We start from the raw sequence: 26,403 nt of genomic DNA, 5'->3' as shown, positions 1-26,403 counted from the left end.
CTTTGGACGAAAATCTTCATTCTGACGCTATCGTCATCTATCTCGTAGTTCTCAAAATAGTCTTGCATCTTCTTTGTATGCTGAAGGGCTGTGCAAGAACCAGTTCCATCAAAGTATGTGATTTTAGTTTGATAATCCTGAGGCATAGCCCCTGGATTAGTAGGTAACTGCAGGGGTGCATATCTATTAGCCATGTTTACTGGGATAAGTGGAACAATAGGAACAGCTAGAACAACTGTAACAACAGTGGTTAGGGGAGTATGTGCAGTAAATGGAGGTGTGGAAGGAGTGCTTTGAGAGGTAGATGATGAACAAGGGGAAGTGGGGGTTGAACGAAATAAAACCTTGACAGGGGTCGGAACACAGCTTGTCTGAACTGTTTCAGGGCTAAAGTCAACAAAATCTTCTCTTTGCTCTAGCTTCGTGAGGTTCCTTGGGATTAAATTGGGATTTTCAAGAATAGCTGGGGGGTTTGGGTCTAGATTTGACCTTGTATAGCGTGAATTCCTTTTGGGAGCCAGATTCTGAACTTGTTTTGGTATTTTCTGTGAATGCTTTTTTTAGAATTAGCAAGGAAATGATCAAATTTTGGAATAGCTATCTATAACTTAAAACTAGCACGAAGTCTGACTGAAGCAGCATTTGCTTACTCCTGTAAATGCAAAGCAAGAACAGTTTCAAAGGCTTCCTGGCTGACATTCAGGCTTCATCTGTAGTTTTAAGGAATATGCAGCAATTGGAAAATTCATTGTTTTTCCCCAGTGGAGCTTTCCAACTTGATTTGTGAGATTTAACCGAGGATGTCCCCAGTGGAGTCGCCATTATGTTATCACTCAGGTTGTCCCTTAGCTCCTTGAGGGATACGGCCAAGGTAACCACAAACCAATCTTTGGACTGCAGGTGCTAGCCCACCAGCAGTCAGAGAGGGCTCTCTCTTTAGGATTTAGCTTTGTTGATGATGATTTTAGGCTAGTTATTGGGTACAAGGGGTTTTGTTTTAGTTTTGGTGGGATGGATGATGCTTTCAAGTAAAGAGGCAGGGATAGCATGAAAGTTTTAGAACCATTGGGCGTGGAGTCAAGGAGTAGGACTGCTGGTGCGTTTTCTTGGTCACAAGAGGGAATATGGAGCAAGCTAGCTGCACATGAAACAATCTTTCAAGCTAAAGGATGGAGTGAAGGCTAGGAATGAGAGGCAGTTAAGAATCTCTCGTTCAGCTTAGCAGAGGGAAGGTGAATGAGCTCTATCTAGGAGCAGTGAAGAATCCCTAGATAACTGTCAAACATGAGTGAATTAGGGGAAATATGAGCCACAGGGAATTCATATTCATTTCTAATTCAGATGAAAACATATAGAAACAACAGAAATTGAGCATAGAGGGCAATTAAACCAATTCTAAACTATTCATTCTTTCTGCTATTTTGGATGGTACATCAATGGAAAACAAAGGTAAGAAACACTTATTGAGTCATGTTGCAGCACAAGAATTCCACATTCAATTCTTCAAAACATTCATACACAGCACACAGTCATTCCTCCAAGCTTTTCAGCAGTCTTTGATTAAGTAAAACATCAGGTATACAAAGCGAGTCTCCCTTGGAGCTATAAAACCAACCAACCCTTTAAACAATGAATTAGGGTGGTTTTTATAAGTAAAATATCTATAAAGATCATATCTCAGACAGACCTGTTGTAATAAGTGTCTTTAACCTAATACATGTCTGAAATAAATGCGAGAAAATATCCCCGAGCTGCGTTGGGTGCAACTGTACCAAAAGGAGTTTAATGTGTTATCTTTATGGCTCTGTGCTGATCACTTAGCCATAACTGTACTTTGGGTTTTGATCCATGCTCTTGAGTGGTTCTGAGGAGCATTAATTGTGATTGGAGAGCCTTGATTGGCCTTAACTGCTTTCTTTGACTTTGTTGGAGGTCATTCAATGTCCACCTGCATTGGGAATAAAGTTTTTCATTTAAAACTTTCGACTGATACTCTTTGCCGCTTCCTTGATATGCTTTGGCACTAAAGGTGCGCCTTTCTTACTTTTGATACTCTTTAAACAGTTGCATCAACCTTTCATGGCTACTATTCGGTCCTCTGTTTGCTTTTAAAACTGTGTTTGCCCCTTTCTGAATGTTGCACGAAGAAATTCATGTCATTCTGCGCTTTTTGGGCCTGCTGAAGCCGAGCCACGAAAGAGATTTCCATTTTGGCCTATTTCCCGTAGCCATGCGTGATTGAAAAACTGCCTCAGATTTTGATTCCGAGCTTCCTAGGCTGCGATTTGCACCTTTCGCTTTTTTTAACGGTGATGTCAGCATGATGTCAGCGGTGGGTCCCAGTACGACGGTGACATGGCAGGGTGACATCAGCAGTACGGTGGGTGACGTGGCAGTACGGTGGAGGAGGTGACGTGGCAGTGATATGGCAAGGACACGGCGGCAGGAGGCCGACGCGGCATGGTGACGTCAGCATGACGTGGCGCTGACGCAGGAGGGGGGAAGGCGGTATCCGGTTTCGGGCGCACCACTTTTGTGCGCAGGTGGTTTTGGAGGAGGGGGCTCCGCCACAGCCGAGAGGGTGACGCGTGGCGGGAGTACGACGGGAAAACCGCCCATCTCCCAGGCATTAACCCTCGGCACATCGGCGTATGGGAAGACCCGCCCACCGTTGATCTGTGGCGCGCCAGATCTGACGGCCGACGGGAGAGACAAGGCGGCGGAGGGTTAAAAACGGGGCCCGCGCATATTTTATTATGTGTTTTATTCATACGGCGGGGGGGGGAAACTTTAGGAGAGTGGGTTTTTGGGTTAATGCGGCATGGGTGTGATTTGAACCAACTTTATCACAAAATATGAACGCGGATGGGTTAAATATAGGTCCCAGATGGACTTAATATTTCCCCAGACTTGATAAATGTGGCTAAAAAATGCCAAGGGGTGGGAATATGTACGTAGGGGAGTTATTAACACATTTTTAGTAGGGGAAGGGGAGATAGATAGGGAGCTACATAGTAAAATTAGTAGTTAATATGACAAGTGATCAGAAAGCGCTAAGTATGTGAATATTAGGCTATTTATGGGGAAAAATGATTCATAGAGGAAGTATGAACATGCCTTGAGCAAAGCAGATCTTTACCAAGGCAAATGATATGGAAAATGATGAAAGTAAGAGGTATCAAGCAGATCTTGACCCCTTCAGGGAAGTTAGTGAGTGATTTGGGAAATGAGAAGAAGGGGGAGTTAGACATGCCTCACTTGAGCTCCTCCGAATGGAAAACTGCATCATAACTGTGATCTGTGAAGATATAACACCTGAAAACATGAAATGGATTACAGAGCATGATTCTGCAACCACAAAACTACCTACCCAGCCTACTTACCTAGCATTTTTTCTTCTTTTTGCATAGGTGCACTTGGACTTGCAGACCCAGATTATCCTTTTCTCTTTTTGCTGTCCCTCTATCTAAGTCTACACTTATTTCTTCCAAGGGCCCAGATTAAGCAGTTGGGCTCCTTTGTTTCTCTACCTATATATAAATCTGCCAAGATTGAACTGTTTGGACAGATAATGACTCTCTATATTCTAAAACAAGAAATTGAAACCTAGGGAAGCCAAGATTAGGCTGTTTGGACTTCCCTTAACAGAAACTTCTTCAAAAATGGATAACTCATCAAAATTGGGATACAGTAGTGGCATTTAGACTGGCACACTTTCATGGCCTCTTCTTTGGCCTCTTTTCAGGAAATATGGAGCATTGCAGCATGCAAAGTATGACATATTTGGCATGTAAAAATGTCAATCATGAAAGATGAACACCTGTTGCAACAGGAGGCTAACAATTACCAATTCTCGTGTTTTATGATGCTAAAAAATAACTTATAGCCTTATCTATTACAAAAATGGTTCTCCATCAACAAAAGGAGCATTCTACATCTGCAAATGAATGGATTTATTTGGATTTCCATCACTCACAAGGAGGGGACTGCAACAATCATAGTTGTTTTTCTCTTCAGAAAAATATACAAGATGAAGACAACTGCAAATTGATTAATTTTACAGATCCTTCTTTGAAAGTGACTTCAATTTTTTTGAATATAATGGAGTATTTTGATAAGCACCAGGATAATCAACCTGAAAATAATGGTTCAGAGCTCTCTGAAAGTGTTGGTATATCAGATATTCCAAGGTTCAAGTCTGAGACTGTTCTGGGAGGGGTACCTGACAACATTGACATGAAAACACGGGATAATCTGCAAAATGCACTTCAGTCAAGAACTAAGAAGGTATCTTTATTGTTCAACTCTATGTTTGTATCCAGTGATCTGTCATTTTACTTGAATGTGAAAAGAAGTTTTGTAAGATGTGGAGATCCTCCAGCAAAAGAAACAAGTAGCATGGAAAATTATTTGCATACCGATCTCAATGAATTATCAAATACTATTTCATCCGATTTTTATTGTCAAAAGAATATGATACAACTTCATCATATTGAGATGTCCAAATCTGTCATAGACATTATTGATTGCATTTGAACGTTTTCTGAAATGGTTTATGAGTTAGATAATGAGCTAAAAAGAATAGTACATACATTTCCAGACCTGAAAAAGCTTTGTATTCCACATGTTAATCAGGTAGATCTAATGAGTTTGATCAAGGACAGGGTTTCCCAAATAGGTTCCTTGAAATATGATACAACTTTGAGAGGACTAGGCACTATGCATATATTATAGAAGACAACTTTTGATGTTTGTTTCTAAGTGTTCAAGTAGCATATATGTATTTGATAGAGTTGGTTCAAAGCATAGAGTTTTTGGAAGATTCTATAAAACTGCCCTATTCTTTGCTTAAAAATGCCTTTCTTGACCATCAATAAGCACTTTGGATGTAACAGCACCAAAACAGAGAACTTTTGGAGGAGAATCTACCATGGACTTCATTTCCATTTTCTTATACATTTGGTTAGATGTACCTAATTTGTTTAACGCATATATAATTTTTTCTGAGTTCCAATATGATGCTCACTAAAAACAAATAGATAAATCTGATGCAGCCTTGCACCAATAAGTAAACGATGTAACGTTTCAATTTAAAACAGCAGCATTGGTCCACAGTAAAAAAGCCTTCAAGAGCCATCCATTTCCTCCAACTGGCTACCTCAAACATCTTATCAAGTGATATGATACAACCTTGGCTTTTACACCAATAGGTATAACGATGTAATCATTCAGTTAAAACAGTAGAACTTGTGCACAGTAAGACAGTAATGAAGGGTTATCTACTTTCTCGAATTGGCTACACCATTTTTTTAGCTGTTGAAAATGCATCATATACCACATTAAAAATCAAAGAGATCTGATGATTGCCAAAATATTTTGTAAAAAAAATACTTGTTTAGATTATAACAAGCAGATCATTGTTTACACAATGGATCACAAAAATTCCATTTGTAAGGGAATAATAATCCGTTAACTTGATCAAACAAGGGAAAGGGTACAAGGTCATAGAAAATGTGGATTCAAGCTGTTGTTGTAACGTTTTTGAGTAACCCACTTATTTTGATGATGTTTTTTGGTTTTGTCCAGATATTTTTCCATGAACAGGATAAAAAGTTGCTACAATATTTTTTTAAACATTTGTTAAATAAAATGCTATAGTACTCCATGCACCTGCCATGCACCTCAGTTTTTTAATACTAACTTGTACTTGGATGTAACAGGTTGTAAATCAGAATTGGAAGACAAAAGGATAGTGTGTGAAAAAGGTGAAATACAGAAAACAAAAATAGACTTTCCTGTAAGCCTCGTACCATGCCACAGAATGGACCTTACTGCAAATGGCCAAAGCCTCTAAGTATGTGTTTCAGCGCATTGGACATTAGGATTTTTCTCTCCCCTTGCACGCAGTTATGATATATAAGGGGACTTCTATATTTATTGTGATTAACATGTTGACTCTGTTCCATCTACATCTATGTTCCAGATTTATTTGCTTTTTAATCAGGCCATCAATAGGGGCTTATAAATTTTCATGTATTGTTGCCAGCAGGACAGTTGCTATTGTAGTATAGTTCTCATGCTAGATGGCCAACTTTCTTCTTTATCTATCCATATCTAGTTATCAAAAATGCGGATTTCGAGTGCCTACTTTAATGAAGTCTCCACTAGTGGATGAGTCACACTATCTGTACAACATTCTTGAAGGAAATCGGATGAGAAATGGAAAGAGGACCTTAAGTAGTGCAAGAGAAATGCAATGGTATTTTGTATTCCTAAGCCTATTCAGACAATGAATAATGCAGTGTGGAGAATGTGATTCCAACCTTCCCGATGATCTTTTGTATAGAATTCCTAATTATTGTGAATTGCAAGTGTTTTCCAGACAGGAATAGCTTGTAAAAGATAAAATTCCATCACACAGTCAAGGAAACTCATCTGGTAGTGGTCCAAAGTACCTTCACAAAGGCCCTGGTACTTCATGAATTCAGAGGATGCATCTAGGTTTGCATGTGATCATGTTCTAGCGAAATGTTACAATTTGTTTTAAAAATTTAAACCAAAACAAAAATCTTGCATTGCATTCAGAAGTACAACTCACTTGGCCAAGGGAAGCAGTTAGAAAGTTTAAGGAGGTCAGCTTCCAGTATGTAAAGAGATAAGGAAATATGGTAGCAGACCTATTGGCTAATATTGCAATAGAGGAGGAATAGAAGGATCAGACCTAAACACAAATTCACTGAACTTAGCTGAAGGGGAGTGGACATCAAGCTTCAAAAATTGGTCCAATCAAATTGCAATGATCTTTAGGAAGTCTTTTATCTAAAGTTCATTTGTCTTGTTTCAATCCCCTAATTTCAGAGGCATTTTAGAGGCCCAGTATTCCCCGACATTATTGTGGGTTACAGTGCAATGATGTAAGCTTTTTTAGAAGGACCTGTTTTAATTTGAGAATTTATGAGAGAGATACCACATAGAATTCCAAGGTTGAAAGTAGATCAGCTTAATAATTTCAAAGGGTGGAAAAAGCCATGCAAGGCTATAAATTTAATAAGAATACTCCTGGCCAGCTCAAAGAGGGAGAAATCTTATTGCGCGGGAATTGTAAAGCCATGAGGAGGAATTTAGAAGGACCTATTTTAATTTGAGAATTTATGAGAGAGATACCACATAGAATTCCAAGGTTGAAACTAGATCAGCTTAATAATTTCAAAGGGTTGAAAAAGGCATGCAAGGCTATAAATTTAATAAGAATACTCCTGGCCAGCTCAAAGAGGGAGAAATCTTGTTGTGCAGGAATTGTAAAGCCATGAGGAGGAATTGTCATGAGAGCCAAGGAATTTGCTGAGAAGTGCAAATTGGTGGGGAGAAGAAATGCATATCTAAATGCCCAAATAATAGTAAAGCACAGAAGACACCAGAGGTAGGAAGGGACCCAAGAGAAGGATCAAACAGGGGACAAAGAGGAAGCACCAAAGGAGCAATCTATCTTTCCCAATTTTGGAGTATCAACGCAACATGGCCCGTCAAGAGAGGCTTGTGGAATAAACTTCTAGGTTCCAGGAGGAGAGATTCTCTAGAAAAATTAAGTAGGCAAGGCAAGCTGTTTAGGCAGCCTGGAGCTGTAAGACCTGGGACAGTCTAGGCCATAAAGAAATACCTTCTTGATGGTGCAGGATGAAACAGGAGGTGCAGTCTTTGGCTGGAAAGGGATTTGACCTGGAAGACAAGGAGAAAAGGAATGTGAATAAGTATTGTTCACAAAAAGACAAGAAGACATATTTATTAAAATTCAGGCAGTATTGTAAACATTCGAATCCTGATTGACTAAGAAAATCGTAATACCCAGAGAAGGGGCAGGCCGAATGGCCACATTCATAAAAGTTATATGGCTGATCTGACTAGAAAATCCATGTCTGATTTCGGCAGCATGATTCTAGAGCCAGCTGTGAAACCCTAACACCAAAATCTGGCAGACGAGAACCTAGCCACCGTAAGATAGGAAAAAAATAAGTGAGCAGAAAGCTAGGATATCTGTAATGTGATAAATAAATTGATGGTTTCAACAAAAATCCTAAAATAATTAGCCCCATAAACTGTTCAGGCCAATTGAATTCTAAGCCCCATAAATTGTTCAAGATAATTGATTTCTCCCATCAAGAATACTTCAGACCAAAGGAGGAGAACCAATGTAGCACCAAATCAAACGAGAAAAAACCTGGTGTGGTCGTGATAATGCCAGGAATTATACAATATGGACACAGAGGGTCGTAGAGATTACTTGGCATCCTAGAAGTGTTTCAATGCACAGCAGAACTGGTAGCAGCGATGGACAAACACCAAACAAATACTAATAAAGAATATGTATTTGGGGGTTTTCAGGTAGGGCCTATCGTGCTGCCCTGAGAATTGAACCCATGACTGGGGCTAAGATCCCAGGGCAGTCTTCAGATGAGAACGCTGTATGAAGGAACCAACCTGTTGTTGTATCAATTTACTCCCATTGAATAACATTTGAGGCAAATTGGTGGGGAGAAGAAATGCATATGTAAATGACCAAATAATAGTAAAGCACAAAAGACACCAGAGGTAGGAAGGGACCCAAGAGAAGGATCAAACAAGGGACAAAGAGGAAGCACCAAAGGAGCAATCTATCTTTCCCAATTTTGGAGTATCAACGCAACATGGCCCGTCAAGAGAGGCTTGTGGAATAAACTTCTAGGTTCCAGGAGGAGAGATTCTCTAGAAAAATTAAGTAGGCAAGGCGAGCTGTTTAGGCAGCCTGGAGCTGTAAGACCTCGAACAGTCTAGGCCATAAAGAAATACCTTCTTGATGGTGCAGGATGAAACAGGAGGTGCAGTCTTTGGCTGGAAAGGGATTTGACCTGGAAGACAAGGAGAAAAGGAATGTGAATAAGTATTGTTCACAAAAAAAATTGAACCATGAAGGGGAATCGACGAAGCCAAACTGTTCCTAATCATTGTTACATGCAATGTGAAAATGGTAGGAAAGAGAACACGACTATGACAAAACATGGAGGATATTTACCATTTAAATAAATAAAAACCGAAGGGTTTGAAAACCCAGAGTTTTCGTCATAACCAGAATTCAAAGTTATAGAGAAACTAAAATTTGCGCATAAAATCGTATACTCCAAACAGTATATTGTCAGAATGCAGACAAGAAGACATATTTATTAAAATTTGGGCAGTATTGTAAACATTTGAATCCTGATTGACTAAGAAAATCGTAATACCCAGAGAAGGGGCAAGCCGAATGGCCACATTCATAAAAGTTATATGGCTGAGCTGACCAGGAAATCCATGTCTGATTTCGGCAACATGATTCCAGAGCCAGCCGTGAAACCCTAACACCAAAATCTGGCAAACGAGAACCTAGCCACCACAAGATAGGAAAAAATTAAGTGAGCAGAAAGTTAGGATATCTGTAATGTGATAAATAAATTGACGGTTTCAACAAAAATCCTAAAATAATTAGCCCCATAAACTGTTCAGGCCAATTGAATTCTAAGCCCCATAAACTGTTCAAGATAATTGATTTCTCCCATCAAGAATACTTCATACTAAAGGAGGAGAACCAATGTAGCACCAAATCAAACGAGAAAAAACCTGGTGTGGTCGTGATACTGCCAGGAATTATACGATATGGACGTGGAGGGTTTTAGAGATTACCTGGCATCCTAGAAGTGTTTCAATGCACAACAGAACTGGTAGCGGTAGTGGACAAACGCCAAACAAATACTAATAAAGAATATGTATTTGGGGGTTTTCAGGTAGGGCCTATCGTGCTGCCTTGAGAATTGAACCCATGACTAGGGCTAAGATCCCAGGGCAGTCTTCAGATGAGAACGTTGTATGAAGGAACCAACCTGTTGTTGTATCAATTTACTCCCATTGAATGCCATCTAGAGCTCTGACTCATAAGACCACCATTGTTGAATCCCATGAGCTTCTGAAAATTTCATGGGGCCCTTGGAAATCACATACAGTTTGGCAGCCACACGATCCATACCAAAGACCTCTGGCATGACCTCCATTGATTTTTCTTCATCCCCATCACAGTTCTTGTGTTTTTTACAAGAATCAGAGTAGTAACAACAGATGTAATCGCTATTGTTTACATAAAGATGGGGAACCCATTTCCGGATTTGCTGACAAATATTAACTGAATCTGCCTCTGCCCCATCCTCTGATTGTTTATCAAGGCCTTCTAATTCCTTATTTCCTTTTTTCTTAGAAGGAAAAATAGCTCTCGTCACGCCCTTCACTGCATTCCACAACAGTCCAAACTTGTCAACAATACTTCTAAGACCCATGGGCAATGAAACAGAAGGGGGATTGAACATATGAGATTCGACAAATATGCCTCAAATGTTAAGGCCTTCACCACCTGCAAAGCCAGGCCAGCCCCCAATGAATGCCCAGCCATGCACACTTCACTGCTCCCATATTTCTTCACTGTTGTCCTGACTGCCTCCAGTGTCCTGTGAAACCTACAGGAGCCACTGAGGTCCTCCATTGTTAAAATTCTAAGATCATCTTGTATGTCCCTTTTGATTGTAGCAGCCCTCAGGAGGGTCCCTCTGAGAGCTATTATTGCCTGGGGAGCTTTACTAGGTCTCACTACCAGAAGATCAGAGAATGCAGCATACCTGTCCAATTCAAGCCTTGCTCCAAAGATGGATTCATCCCTCTCATCCACCAATTCTTCCACTACCTTGTATTTGAAGGGCTTCCACCATTTGGGTGCCAACGCTGCATCTCTGTCTCGTTTTTCCTGCCTGTCCAGTTCCAGCAGATATGCAGCCTGTATAAAGCACGCCATCACTGTGCACTTGTAATTTTCATCCTTCCTATACAGAAACAGAGGAGATTTTATTTTGATAGAATTGATGCAAGGAAACTGCCGTAGAGATTACCTGGCATCCTAGCGTGAGCAAAGTAAGTGACAAAAGAAAAGGCGAAGGTACGAGCTGCTGAGCAGAGCTCCTCCGGGCACGCAGAAGGCAAATGAGGCGAGAATGCGGTGAGGCAGTCAAAGTGCAGTGCATGCTTGCCAGATGCATGCGCGGCGAGGGATAATGAATCGACTACCAGATGTCAAACAGAAAAGCATATAACAGATGTCAGTCCGAGAATGAAAGTGTTTCTTTGGATGGCAGATAATTGTTGAATCGTCTAACAATAGATCTAACAGTTAAGATTAGGACAGAAAGACATTTAGGGGAGTTCATTTCAGAGGGAAACGCCTTACGGCGTAATTAATAACGACTAGAGTACATGTTTCCTAGCTGCATGGCAAACCTCCCCCTGCCTTGAATGTTGTCATATACCCCATTATTTAAAGGGTAACCATTGACTGTTGGGTATGGACGATTTATCGTGTAACCATTGATTGTTGCAGACGGAGCCATTGAATACATCTGCGTAAGACTACTACCCCTTGTGATTCCCTCAAATGGTGGTTGCATTTTGGGCAGATGCTGTTGAGTATCTACATGCATAGATGATAGCTGGTTATATTGTTCAGTATTAGCTTGATGTGATTGATAATGCGTGTTGAGCTGTCGCTGGTAGCTATCAGCGTGTATCACATCATTGCGCTGCTGTTGGCTATCACTATCATAACTCTCACCATTTTGTTGTGTATGCATTCCACCATTAGAAACCTGCCCCCGAGACAAATGAAAACCATTTTCATAACCTTGAGGGCCAGCTGGCCTTGGTTTTGGGCTCATATTATGATTTTTACTACTTATGAAAGAAGAAGACATCCCCTGCACTGGTTGCTGCACTATATGTTTAGCTCGTCCCGATCTACTACTTTTTAACTGCAGACTATTGACGACAAGACGATGAGCTGCTGATCCAAGCTGAGGACCTGAGATAGCGCCGCGAACAGGTGGCCTGGACAAAAACATGAATAGCAAACCATAATTGAAACAGATCTTCATCAGATAGACATGACCTCAGTATAAATTTACTAATAAACAACTTGAAAAAGCATTACCTATCTTGATTCTGGTGCCTTCGACCAGTATCTTCATGCCATAAGGCTTGTGTCCTTACATCCTGTGCACATACAGACTGCCAACCAGTATGAAATGTCAGAAATACAACATTAATAATCACAAGCTAAAAGAAAAGCAGAGGATTTTTTAATGTTCAAGAAGAGGATACCATGAGTTAGTTGAAAGAAAATATAAGATACTATGAGACACTACCGGGCAGCCCATAACAGACTCAGGTTGTCTGTACATGATTAATTGAAAGAAAATCGACATGAAAAGTTCAAAAATAAATAACTCTTGAATGGTCATCTTATGGCACAGGCACATCAGGCTTATCTGCATAGAGTCTGCACCTTCTTTGGCATGATGACCCCATCCGGGGGCCTTGGAATGTGTTTATGCATAGCCGGGCACTTGTAGATTGTGCAACCGAAAAAGGTTAATCACTTACAAAACTTGATTGTTTACTATGTTTTCCATCTCCTTAACAGGTGAAGTGAAAACAGGTGGGCAAACATCCCCATCACAGAGACCGAAGTAACCATTAAATCCACCACTGCAATTAGTTTACAGATGTTAGGGCTAGACCAAACAGTAAAAGCAATGGCACCAGAGATGTCATCGAACAGTTTAATATGATCATTATACAAAAATACTAAGTGGTATGCAAATATCTATAAAATACATACATACACACCAGCAAATAGGGACAAAAAAAACATTAAAATGATCCAAGTTAAAATGGATCTATGATATTTTATTTTTGTCTAGTCTATTGTATTATTTTTTCTTTACAGATAACTTTATGGGAAAACCCAATGGATACTTCTCCACAAACATATATATCATCCCTCATAAACCCATGAGTGTAGATTAATGCACCTCACCCAGGGGTTTCAAACCAGGCACCTGTGCTAGCAGAAAAGTAACTGAATTCCCAGCAACATTCACAACAACAAGTTGACCTAATAGATTAGGCTCTTTTTGGTATTATTTTGATTATAATGGTTGAATTTTTTTCATTTTTACATCAGGGATGTCAGCTTTTCTTTCATTTAGTTTACGAGGGTTGCGCTTCTCTGCTTCATAGGATTAAGTTATTAGACAACTTAATTAGTAATATTATTATTATTTATAATTTATAACACATCTCATTCACACGGGCCAGTATAATGCCCCCATCTCATCCATTCCAGGATGTATAATGCACCCTGTTTCTCTCCATGCAATATGACTGAAGGAGTGGTATGCTTATCAAGAAGATAAAATTGAACAAAAATTTGGTAGCCTATAACACTTCTCACGCCAGTAGGTATTATGCCAGGAGGTGTACCAGAATTTATAAAAATTTAGAACCGGAAAAATTGCTGACATCCATCTATCTACAATGTGTAGACCACATGAAGCAAGAAATAGATTATACTGACAAAGAAACCTCTTCAAACTACTGCACCTATAGAAGCAGTGCACATCCAATGCACCAAAATCCAAAAAAGGAGTTGCTGAAGATGGAAGATAAACCTTGTACCATGCACAGAATTGGTTCAAGTGCACAATTTTCAATATGAAAATAAACAATCTTACAAGGACCAGGAATTTGTCAACCTTTGTGGTATCTACATAATTTAGGGATTGCATGTGGCCAGACTTATTGAGGTCAAAATCCATTATCGATGGAGCAACTATGTTCAATACAGTTACGTTTATATGGTCTCGAAACAGAATGCAAACCTATCAACCCCTACCATCATGTTTGAAGCACACAACATACTTCAGCTTTCATAGCACTCTTTATTATTCTTTTAAATATCGACCATTTATCAGGACATGGAAGAAAGACCAATCAACAATCTCTATCCATTTCTGAACTAAATGACATTAGTTATTCACCAACGTTCACTACCTGTATATTCATCACAACAAAGAACAATTTATGCCAGACTCTTGTAACAAACCTGGAAACAGGATTGATCTTTTCTTTCACTTTAGCTCTCTCATTTACTGTAAGATGTGCATACCGCTTATAGAGAGAAAGCATATCTGGAGCTAAGCGGTGACTTGCCATCACAAAAAGCAAGTCAAACCTTTCACTGTTTCTCATGTTTAGGCAGCCTGGAGCTGTAAGACCTCGGACAGTCTAGGCCATAAAGAAATACCTTCTTGATGGTGCAGGATGAAACAGGAGGTGCAGTCTTTGGCTGGAAAGGGATTTGACCTGGAAGACAAGGAGAAAAGGAATGTGAATAAGTATTGTTCACAAAAAAAACTGAACCATGAAGGGGAATCGGTGAAGCCAAACTGTTCCTAATCACTGTTACATGCAATGTGAAAATGGTAGGAAAGAGAACACGACTATGACAAAACATGGAGGATATTCACAATTTAAATAAATAAAAATCGAAGGGTTTGAAAACCCAGAGTTGTCGTCATACCCAGAATTCAAAGTTATAGAGAAACTAAAATTTGCGCATAAAATCGTATACTCCAAACAGTATATTGTCAGAATGCAGACAAGAAGACATATTTATTAAAATTCGGGCAGTATTGTAAACATTCGAATCTTGATTGACTAAGAAAATCGTAATACCCAGAGAAGGGGCAGGCCGAATGGCCACATTCATAAAAGTTATATGGCTGAGCTGACCAGAAAATCCATGTCTGATTTCGGCAGCATGATTCCAGAGCCAGCCGTGAAACCCTAACACCAAAATATGGCAGACGAGAACCTAGCCACCGCAAGATAGGAAAAAAATAAGTGAGCAGAAAGTTAGGATATCTGTAATGTGATAAATAAATTCACGGTTTCAACAAAAATCCTAAAATAATTAGCCCCATAAACTGTTCAGGCCAATTGAATTCTAAGCCCCATAAACTGTTCAAGATAATTGATTTCTCCCATCAAGAATACTTCAAACTAAAGGAGGAGAACCAATGTAGCACCAAATCAAACGAGAAAAAACCTGGTGTGGTCGTGATAATGCCAGGAATTATACGATATGGACGCGGAGGGTCGTAGAGATTACCTGGCATCCTAGAAGTGTTTCAATGCACAACAAAACTGGTAGCAGCGGTGGCCTACGCTGCTGAGCAGAGCTCCTCCGGGCACGCAGAAGGCAAATGAGGCGAGAATGCAGTGAGGCAGTCAAAGTGCAGTGCATGCTTGCCAGATGCATGCGCGGCGAGGATAATGAATCGACTGCCAGATGTGAAACAGAAAAGCATATAACAGTTTTTTTGGATGACAGATAATTGTTGAATCGTCTAACAATAGATCTAACGGTTAAGATTATGACAGAAAGACATTTAGGGGAGTTTATTTCAGAGGGAAACGCCTTACGGCGTAATTATATATATATATAAAATATAAAGTTTATGTTAATAATAAATTTAATTATATATAGTATTAGGTTTATGTTTATATATTTGAAAATATATTTAAAAAAAATAATATTATGATATTATGATTAAAAAATTATAATTATTTTAAATAAATTTTAAAATATATATTTTAATATTGTTATATATGGAAAATATTTCTTTTTAGATTGTTTAGCTTTTGTTTATATTTATTCTCAATTTCCTATCATGATCTACACTTTTAATCTGCTTGATTTATCAAGCCAGCTCAATTATAGTGATCTTGCAACTATTCTTTTCCCACTCCTTAATCACATAAACAAGATTTCGAAGAATAACAATTAGACTTTTTTCTTAACATCTGATAAACCATATTGATGTTAATAGACATTAATCATCATCATCCTATTTAATTAACATTAATCAAGTTATTAAAAAACTATTAAATTAAAAATAATTTAAACTTGTGATCATAGTCGATATCAAAATTTTGTCGGCTGAATCTGGCTTTTTTTTTTCAATGAAGTTTGGACATCGATTTCATTTTGGGCTTGATATGGCAGCAGAAAGCTTTTTTTTTTCAATGAAGTTTGGACATCGATTTCATTTTGGGCTTGATATGGCAGCAGAAATTGGGCGCATTTCATTGCCGCTCAATAGCTCTGAATTTCTATTGGCGCTGAAAGAAGGAACGTTCAGCAACTAATATTCTCCACCGGGAGCCATGGGGCAATGTATGGGCTTTAATCTTTAATCAAATGAGCAATTCGAACTTAAGAATTACATTGGCGGTTAGTGTTAATATATATCTTTACAGTGGAAAAACTTATTATATTTGGTTGTGAAACTAGTAATGGGAATAAGTTTTTAGTTAATTATATTTGGTTGTGAAACTAGTAATGGGAATAAGTTTTTAGTTAATTATATTGGGTTGTGAAATTATTAATTATATTATTTTTGGTGGGCTGATTTTTGTATAGGTAAGATGATTTATTATTATTATTTAAGGAAAATCATGCTATTATTATTTTGTATTTTTATAATAACTCATTATTATTTAAAAAAATTATGTCACTTAAAATTATAATTTTATATTTTTATATATATTTTTTTATATGAAGCAATATTTTTGCCGAACACTTTTAAGTTTGGGAGTTTTTCTTTTAACTTATTTCATTACCTCTAAAAACAACAATATATCTTGATTTTTTTTATAATTACTTTGAAATAAATCTTCTTCATTTTGACATTTTTTTAATATATTTTTCCATCAATTTTACTTAATCTTAAATTTAAATTATAAAATCAAATTAATTTAAATGTTTCATTTTACCATCCATTTATATTTTATTTTAAATTATAAAAATGATTTATAAGTAGATTAACTTTTTTTAACTCATACACAAAAAAATAAGAATCACAAATACTGGATATATAATTTACAAACGGACTGAAAATAATTTTCTCGACGCTGATGCATAAAATAAACTGAGTCTTATAAAACCTTAATAAGTTATAATTACAAGCAGCTGGCAGTTTCCAAAGTCCATGCCGCAGAAAAATCACCGCCAAAAAACATATTTTCACTGAAAAAATCTCTGTGCATATAACCTTGCAGCTCGCTCGCCTCATGGGCATCTCCATACGATGCAAACTGTTGATGGTTGCCAAAGTCGTCCTCAAAGTCCCAGATATCGACAATGGATTTAAGATCAGGGTTCTCAAACAAACCCTCGGAGGTTTCCCTGGGAGACTGGCAGACTTCATCCTTCAAGTTCGTAAGAGGACTCAGAGGAATGCCCAGCTCGTCATCTGAAGCCCCCAGCAGATAAAACAGATCATCCCCCGAGTCCGAAGCCAGGGTTTCACCTTCTAGACCACTAGAAATATTGGACGACGCCGAATTATTCCCCGAATTTGAGGGATAAGAAGTGAAAGGAGCCGTGCCAATCTCTTTCTCCAGGCTTTTCATGACTTCATTTATGACCTCCTCACTGGCACCCCATTCCTCTTCTTCTTGTGACAGGGTTTTGTCCAATTGACAAAACCGCTCCGTTTCTTCGCCGTGGAAGCGTTTCGCCTCCGGCACGTCAGTGGAGACCGGCAGAGCTTCCGGCTCTCGGTCGCGTTTTCTGAACGTCTGAGTCATCATCATAGAAAGATGGCCTCGATATTCGAACACTGAACACAAAAATGGTACAGAAACTAGAAGAGGATGATAGCTCGGCTTTAGCGAAGCCGATATAGATAACAGAGCGGATACGATGGGAGTTGATCGAACGGTTATCTATATAAATCTATGCATAGCTGCACATGAGAAGTTACATACAGAAGCTCTGTCTGAGCTGGCAGAAGTTGAACAGTGTGGCATGGGAAGGAGCCTTGGGATTGAAGAGGTGAAGTATGGCTCCTCTGGTTTGCACTTTCCTGCATTTAAATATTGAGGAAAGCTTGTTTTGGGCACAGTCCAAAATTCTCTGTCAAATCCGATCAAAATTGCGTGTTGCGCATTTTGCACCGAACATTTCGAATTTGCAATCAACCAAACCAAGACACCTGGCATTAAAGGTCAGGCATGAAAGACAGGTTCATTGAACGCAATTATCGAGGCGTGATATTAAATTTGTAAATGATAATGAATTTTCGGTATGTAGATATTGGGTTCCAGCGATAATGCCGAATAACCAGGTCACGGCTGAACGTCAATGGAAGAGCTACCACCATTCCGTGGTGGGGCCGGCTACGATAAAAAAATCTACGGATACGTCAGCACGACTGAATCTCGTCCGTCTGTCAGATTGACGGAAAAAATGGACCTGCCCAGTGCCCGGTAAGGGCCCCCTGCAGAAAGCGGTTTGCCGTTAGAGAGATGTGACGGACACACAACGTTATGTTTGCCCGGTGACATGGAATATGCGGTGACCGACGGCGAGGAGAATCCTGGTAGGACTTTGGACGATGGATATATTTTTTTCAGTCGAGCAGTTGATAAAGTCAGTCCAAGAATTTACATAAAGTTAGGCACCCCTCAAAATTAACAATAATTCTTTATCCGGAATAGATTTCGAAACGAAAACTTGTTATTTCAATATTCCCAACTGGATTTCTGACGTGGATGCATAATGTTCACCAGAAATGCGTCAGGTCATAAATACCCCATCTCGTTAATCCACAACAAACTTGGACCCTTCAAACGCTAAGGTCCAATAATGTATTTATATATATAAAGAAACGCCGTTAAAGCTTACACAGAATCTTCATCTTCCATGTTGACAGAACTCTCCACCACAAACAGATAACATTCCGTTTACTGAGTGAGCCAAAATCAACGGAGATCCTATATCTGTCCGCTTACGAACCCGTGAATTGACACGCATAGTCGTACGCATTATTAGATAGTGGCCACTCGCGACGTTTTCAGAAAAGATAAAGTGCTTACCCGCATAGTCGTAGGCATTATTCGATAGTGGCCACTCTCGAGGTATTCAGAAAAGAGAAACTAACGAGCAATTTATTTCAATCATCACATGCCGCGCTGTGTAATTCCTAGATGTACAGTGGGCCAAGGATGCTGTCGGTGCTTTTTGTTAAAAGTTTTATAAATTCTTCGGACCAAGTTGACACTAGGAAAAGTATCAAAATGAAAATGCAAAGTAGGGTGATATGAACCGGGTGATATGAACCATGTGAATAGAAAATTATATATATATATATATATATATATATATATATATATTTTATTTATTTATATTATTAATATAATTTTAAATAAAATCGTAATTTTAAAGTTTAAAATATATTTTTGAATGCATAAATAAATTTAACATTTTAAAAAATCATTTAATATTGAATTTAAGCTTTTGTGATCCATATCAAGTTGAGAGAAGATTTTTTGGCGAAAATCACATTAGGATTCTTTTGTCGACGCGTTTCGAACCAACTAGTGTGGTTCATCGTCAGGACAGGTTGAATGAACAGACCTCGCTTTGCATATTAAATAGATAGACCAGAATGTCCAACAGCTAAATCTCTTGACTAGGTAATGGCTATATTGACAACGGCTAAATATAGTTGTTGTCAATATAGCCGTTACCTGGTCAAGAGATTTAGCCATTGGATGTTTTGCTCTATCTATTTAATATGCAAAGCGAGATCTGTTCATTCAACTTGTCCCGACGATGAACCACACTAATTGGTTCGAAATGCGTCGACAAAAGAATCCTAATGTGATTTTCGCCAAAGAATCTTCTCTCAACCATTTAATATTCAAATTATACAAATTAAACAATTTAAATTTAAACTTTTAGTTTATAAATCAAACCAGAACTCTATATATATATACAACTTGAGTGGGTCTAATGGTTAAGAATATTTGTTTCCTTCTAAGAAGTCGCAAGTTCAAAACTTGGGGTAGAGTATGTATGTCTTCATAGGGTCTCATACAATGTGACCTTAAAATTAAAACAAACTTTCTATACCTATTAAACTCAATTCCCTTTCCAAAATACAACACTCCAACGAGACCCTACGCCCATACTCAATTCCCTTTCCAAAATACAACACTCCAATGAGAATGAGGACCTACCCTACGCCCATACTCAATTCCCTTTCCAAAATACAACACTCCAATGAGAATGAGACCCTACGCCCATACTCAATTCCCTTTCCAAAATACAACGCTCCAATGAGACCCTACGCCCATATGGGTCTCATACACCAATTTGGTATTGATTTAGTTGTGACCTTACAATTAGAACAAACTTTCTATACCTATTAAACTCAAGTCCCTTTCCAAAATACAACACTCCAACAAGACCCTACACCCATGTAAATCTCATACATCAATATAGTATTAAAACAAACTTCCTACACCTATTAAACTCAATTCTTTTTCCAAAATACAACACTCCAACAAAACCTTACACCTATATAAATCTCATACACCAAATTTAAAACACTTTCTATACTTATTAAACTCAATTCCCTTTCCAAAATACAACACTCCAACAAAATCTTACGCCTATATAAATCTCATACAACAAATTTAAAACAAACTTTCTATACCTATTAAACTTAGTTCCTTTTCAAAATACAACACTCGAACAAGACCCTATGCCCATGGGGAAGTCAATTCTAAAAATTAAAGTAAAAAACCTTATACGGTGAATAAAGTTTTAAAACATGAAAGTATAACATGAAAGTGTATTATTTCTTTGGCATCTCTTATACAAGAGGTATGCGGTTCTACATAGATTTTTTTGTTTTATTTCGTTTGTGTATGTGATTTTCCATTATTAGATTCTTGTTCAAATTGAGGAGTTAGTCATTATGGCACAAGTTGCTTTAGTAATATATTTGATTAATTCATAATAAAATTCTACATAATACTTTATTAACATATAATAAAAATCTATGTCTTCTGGATTTAAGATTACCTTTAAGATATTATAGATTCCATTCTCCACCATTTTCTCTATAATTTCTTTTATCGTCACATCTAAAAAAATATAACCATATCTCAACAGTATCTTGAGGATTAGATTGTCGCTTTTCCATGGGCACATTTTTTATTCATTAACTGATTTTTATATTTTGAAAATAGAAAATTTTATATGAGAGAGTGTATGGGCTTAGTTTCTTTTATTGCCGCATTAAAAAAACACAACCATATCTCAACATTATCTTGAGGATTAGATAGTTGCTTTTACATCGCATATTTTTGATTCATTAATTGATTTTTATATTTTGAAAATAGAAAATTTTATATGAGATAGTGTATGGGTTTGGAGTATGTGATATAATATGTAACTATTTTTTCATATATAATTATAAAGTTTTAGTATACTATTTTTATGTATTTCATATTTTGGGATATTGTTTTATTTTAAGTACGTTTTAAGATTTTATTTTGTTTTATCTTATTTTATCTCTTTGTGAGGTGTCACATGACAACAATTAAGGTGTTTTCATAGTTATATTATATATTTGTATTATTGAAAGATGAAATGGAGACTCTGTGAGGCATTATGGTTTGAAGCTTCCACCACCAAATTTCTTGTTTTTTTTCTTGTATTTCTTATTAACTTTATTTTATCAATTGATATTAGAGTTGTTATAATTCTTACATGGGGGCTTCACTTAATCAACTTCTAACATATCACGTGTTCATAGCATACTAAACAATATCCTTAATTTGACTACATATTGGAAAATATCTCCAAAAATCACATTATTTAACCCCCTACCAATACAAACCCAGTACACCTTCCCAATTTAAAAAACCCCTACTTTCACTATATATTATAGGTATCCTTCTTTTCAATAACATTTTTTATACCCGTTTATATTCTTTCATTAACTTTGAGCTTCATTTTTAAAACTAGCCAATATAAAAACCCTTTACCCCCAATATATTATGTGATTTTTTAATCAATAAGTTCCCCCCAATATGAACCCACGTGGTATGATATTGCTCCCCTAGTGAAGCCCCCGTGAATTCTTAGGGCTTGAGTGAATCCATCATTATTTTGCATGAAAGATCTTAATGTTAAAATGAAGAGATGAAGTGCAATGATGCTCAGATTGAACCCAATCACAAAGGCATAGCTCAAAGGGGACTTGACCAGGGGAAAAATCTATTCATTGGTGGTGGAGTGAATGATATTAACACATATAACTATTTTGGTGAGGATGGAAATCACATAAACACATGCTCTGAAGAAAATCACGTCAGAACTATATTTAGTTGTGTGTTTCACCAAGTTGCAAAGGAGCCTCAAAACTTCTCCTTCGTTATCCAGTAGTTGGGCAAAGGGAAGATGTTTCTTTTTTTAATCTGATTTGAATGAATCTTTGAACGAATATTAAAATGTAACATGTCTCTAAAATTCACCAAAGTATCATTTAGTATTCACCCAATAACATTTTTTTTATAAATTACATCATCCTTGTTACTGGTAGCTTGGCTATTACATTATTAAGACATGAAGGCATGATTTACAATTACCATTTCAAGTTTATTATTACATTATGAGGCAGTGGTTACTATTTTCTTCTCAAAAGATTACTTGTTCCTCATACTTGGATTGGTTATGGTTCTTGGACTTTAAATTATATCTCAATGTTTACATATCACTTGAGACATCCTTTTTAACTATTGTTAATAATCTTGACCATGTTAAATTGATAACGTGTAACATGTCTAGACATAAAAAGGGTAATGGTTATATGTTACTTTATTTGAACATAAACTTGGCTAAAGCCAAGGTATACTTTATGAGCTACCTCGATATACTTTATAATTTCATATCCATAAGTGTTGTGGCACCAGATTGAACAACCTTTTGAGGTGCTATGGTTTAATTACAGGAGGCTCCAACTAGGTTTTCTTTTCATATGAAAGAGTCCATGTGGTTGAAGGCCTCGAGTTAGCCCATCCCTCGGTCATGTGGAACAACACTATCAACAATGGTGTTTGGTACTAAATCTTTGATATGGATATTGATTATGCACGATTAGGGTAACGAACCCCCCCCCCTCCTCTACCACATTTTCCATTTGTGCTTCCGGCTCTGTGAGAAAATCTCTGCAACTATGAAGAAAAAACAAGATACTAGTGATCGACCTTTGCCCAAATTAACTACCACAGTGAATCTTTTCTTAGACTGAAGGATTTTCTTGGATTATTTTGTTTATTAATGTTAAGAGACAATAGATTTCATGCCTAGGTTATAGTGAAAACCTTGGTCTCTTCTTAATTTTATTTTTTACATCCTTTTTCACATTTATATTTCTTTTACTTGAGATAATATGACATTCGCTCTTTTTTTGTTTGTTTCAATTTGAATTATTCTTGCAAGAGGGTTTTGGGCTTTCTCCCCATGGTCTCGAGATATGGTTACAGGGTTGCATGATGACTTCAATTTCACCCTATTGACTTTCTCAATTGAATTCCATATTTTTTCTATCATTCCTTTATTTTAAACCCTTAGCTTGGTTATATATTTTCATTAAGGATTTCCTTCTCCCTTCAATAGGGTTTCTAAGCATAGAATTCACGATATGCTTTGACAGTGGCAAGGAGTTTTGCCTACCCTTTTTGTGTAACTATCGATTTGTTCTTTTTCTCCAAAGTTTTATTTGAATTTTTCATTTCTCTTCCTTCAGAAAGTATAGTGTCTATCTAGGGTATTTTTTTTTTGCAGGTTAGTATTCACGAGAAACCATAGCTTTGTAGGGTTTACTTGTTAATCTTCTTGCGTCTTCTAGGTATATATTTTTCTAGCTTCATCCATTTTTCGTAGGTCTTCTCTTGAAGTTGCTTCAGATAGTTATGTTAGTGCTCTTTCATACGAAACCATAGCCCATTCAGTTAATCCAGAGAAAAGTTTATGAATGGCTCAAGGGCTACTATTCATTGTTATGTATATTTCTTGAATTTTTTTCTTTTAAAAACAAGGCACAAAGCGAGACTTCTATAACTAGAATAGTTATGGGAATGTTAAATAATGGTTTCTCCTTTTTATTGTTGGAACATGCAATGTCCATTATTTTTTCTATGACTGTAAGATATAGGGCTCAAGATTCATGTATACTTGATAACTTTGAACTGTTGAATGTATATAATATATTTAATTTACTCAGTTACACGCATTTATAGTGAAGGGTTTATATTTTTATCATGAATATTTGGGAACTATGTTTTCTTTGGATATATATTCATATGCAGCATATTTTTTCTAAGTTCTCTCCACGTGTATAAATATTGTGTTATGTTAATTTCTTAATGTTATTTAATTTACAATCTTTGATTATGGGTATTATACTTATACATAGAGTACATGTGTGATTTATACTACAAGTCTATAGGCTAGATAACATTGTAGACTCCTGCTAGTGGGATCCTGCATATAGTTCTTGTAGAGCCACTATTAAGATGGGCAAGGACTACATGCACTCTCAGGTTGGCGATGAATTATTTTCTTGTTGTCAGTCTATTTACATGCTAACCTTGTCTCAAGTGTTGATTCTTACTCCATTTATAGCTTATTTCCTACAACATTTATAAATCCTAGTATATATTAATATGAATTCCAGTATTATGTGTCCACACACACACACGCGCACACACACACACACATTATGGGCTAAATCTAATACAACCAAACCCCTTTCTTTCTTTTATTTTTATGTTAAATTACTAACACACTCTCTTTGTACGAAGAGGAATCAGTGTTGGGGGCTCTTGATTCTAGGTTCCCTCACCCATATTTCCTCAATAGAGAGATACCCAAGGTCTAAAAGTTCATAGAATAACCTTTGGTCTCTTGTGTATCATTTTTCTAGTCTTCCTGCATTGTTCAATACAAACACACACACACACACACACACACACACACATTTTCCATAGAGACCAATAATTCTAAATAACTGAATCTAACTCATTAATATGCAACACTTTTCATAATACTCATTATGACATAATAACATAATATTTCTATGCACATTCTCATTTTTGTTCCTACTTCAATCATAAAATGACCGTGAGACTTCACATACTTAGTACAAAATAACATATAACTCAAATACTTATCTAAAATTTCTGGAAATACAATAGAGGCAACCACATTCCTCCCAACCATTGAAATACATGTTAAAATTTGGGTACCAGAGGACAAGTGGTTCCCTAAGGCTTTGATCTTTGGCCTAGGGAAAAGTCTCCAAATTTATTTTTTTACTTTTCTCCTAAAGTGACTTTATAAGTGGTAAAATCAATTTAAGTTAAAAGTGATTTTATAAGTAGTAAAGTTGCATTCTAATTTAAAAGTGACTGTATAAGTGGTAAAGTTACATTTTAATTTAAAGATGACTAATTAAAGTCAATGAAGAATTAGAAAGTGAAAAAGTGACTATGGAAATAAAAGGCTAAGTGGGTCTTTATTTAAGTGGGTGAGTTAAAAAAAATAGAAAGTGAGAATTAAATGCACATTTATTCTCATCCATAGATCTAAATGAATCTTAACCATTAGATCTTAGGGTAACCCAAAAGGTCATTTAGAGAATAAAACAAGAAGAGAAGAGGAAAAGATCAATTCATTCTTTGATGAGCATTTGAGAGAAAGAGAAGAAAGAGCAAGGAGAAAATTTCTGAGCAGTGAGGAAGTGAAGGAGAGCATTAAGAAGACATTTCAGCAAATCTGGGCAACAACATTTATTGGCCTGCATCCCAAGGAAAAATCATATAACAGGAGAAAGGCATAGATATCGAGGAAGAGGGACAACATAGAAATCGAGGAAGAGGGACAACAGTAAGGGCATGAATTTTGAGGCATATTTGAGCACAAATTTCAAGGCAGCCGTATTGCTGAAATCCGTACAATATGTACAACAAGTTATGGGCAGGTTTTTCGAGGATGGTTGTACAACATTTAATGTTGTTTTATTGCTGGAAAATTTATGTTTTGGATATTTTTTGATTGGCACGATTTTCAAGGCAGAATGTAAGCATGAAAATCGAGATAAGTTGTAATTTGTGGTTGTTGGAATTTTTACTGTGTATTTCAGTTTCTTTGTAAAAGAATTTTAAGAAATAAAGAAGAGCTCTCAAATTGGTTTTCCCTAAGAGTTGTAGGGGGTTTTTCCATGGTCACATTGACCAAAAATCACTGTGTTATTTTCTATGTGTGGCTGTCATTATTTTACTGTGTTTTATTTCTGCAATTTTAGCAGTTGTGAAATCTCTAAATTTGTGTTTTCAGAAAATATTATCATTTCCAGATTTTAGAATTTTTATCATGCTTGGATTTAAAACTAAATGCATAGGGTGATAAGGAAAATTGATAACCAGAGTGGGGGTTGAAATTTCTTCATGGTATCAGAGCTTGGTTGGCTGAAAAGTGTAGTTTCGGACAACAAAGTGAAAATTACAGCAAGCTGATTTTTACATAGAAAACAAAAACATTTACCACATATTTGAAAATTTCAGTTTGGTAGGACAGTTAAACATGTCTTTGGGTTT

General features: G+C 37.0%; 2 protein-coding genes and 1 pseudogene across 3 annotated transcripts; all 3 read right to left on the bottom strand.

The window, feature by feature from the left end:
• Positions 1–8,748: 8,748 nt before the first annotated feature.
• LOC149171631 (GDSL esterase/lipase At4g10955-like) lies at positions 8,749–11,672 on the bottom strand (annotated as a pseudogene).
• On the bottom strand, positions 11,651–15,177 carry LOC149171630 (cold-regulated protein 2-like). 2 transcript variants are annotated; one of them, XM_089427537.1, is made up of 3 exons: positions 13,985–14,210; positions 12,029–12,585; positions 11,651–11,925 (listed from the first exon to the last, which is right to left on the bottom strand). In XM_089427537.1, the coding sequence occupies exons 1-2, from the start codon at positions 14,128–14,130 to the stop codon at positions 12,477–12,479; spliced, it is 255 nt and encodes an 84-aa protein (XP_089283663.1). In that variant the 5' UTR covers positions 14,131–14,210; the 3' UTR covers positions 11,651–11,925; positions 12,029–12,476. The 2 variants fall into 2 exon arrangements, 1 of the variants encoding a protein (XP_089283663.1); XR_016259572.1 differs by lacking the exon at positions 11,651–11,925 and adding an exon at positions 15,053–15,177 and having other exon boundaries at positions 11,932–12,585; positions 13,985–14,755.
• A 1,660-nt stretch (positions 15,178–16,837) lies between these two features.
• LOC149171629 (uncharacterized) lies at positions 16,838–17,872 on the bottom strand. Its single transcript, XM_089427535.1, has one exon. It carries the CDS (start codon positions 17,539–17,541, stop codon positions 16,906–16,908), a length of 636 nt encoding a protein of 211 aa, XP_089283661.1. The 5' UTR covers positions 17,542–17,872; the 3' UTR covers positions 16,838–16,905.
• Between the last annotated feature and the right edge of the window lie 8,531 nt (positions 17,873–26,403).

This window comes from Pinus tabuliformis, chromosome 4_2 (assembly GCF_031772625.1).
Source record: "Pinus tabuliformis cultivar Carrire ecotype Pingquan chromosome 4_2, CPIR1, whole genome shotgun sequence".
NCBI lineage: Eukaryota > Viridiplantae > Streptophyta > Pinopsida > Pinales > Pinaceae > Pinus > Pinus tabuliformis.
The sequence above is the reverse complement of the archived record's forward strand: the minus strand, read 5'-3'. Positions and strand labels throughout refer to the sequence as shown.

Excerpts from the sequence above, each read along its gene's own strand:
- LOC149171630 (XM_089427537.1), bottom strand. The coding sequence starts at position 14,130 with ATGAGAAACAGTGAAAGGTTTGACTTGCTTTTTGTGATGGCAAGTCAC. Across the intron at positions 12,586-13,984 it reads AAGATCAATCCTGTTTCCAG|TGGTGGATTTAATGGTTACT; the intron begins GTTTGTTACAAG and ends AACTAATTGCAG.
- LOC149171629 (XM_089427535.1), bottom strand. The coding sequence starts at position 17,541 with ATGATGATGACTCAGACGTTCAGAAAACGCGACCGAGAGCCGGAAGCT.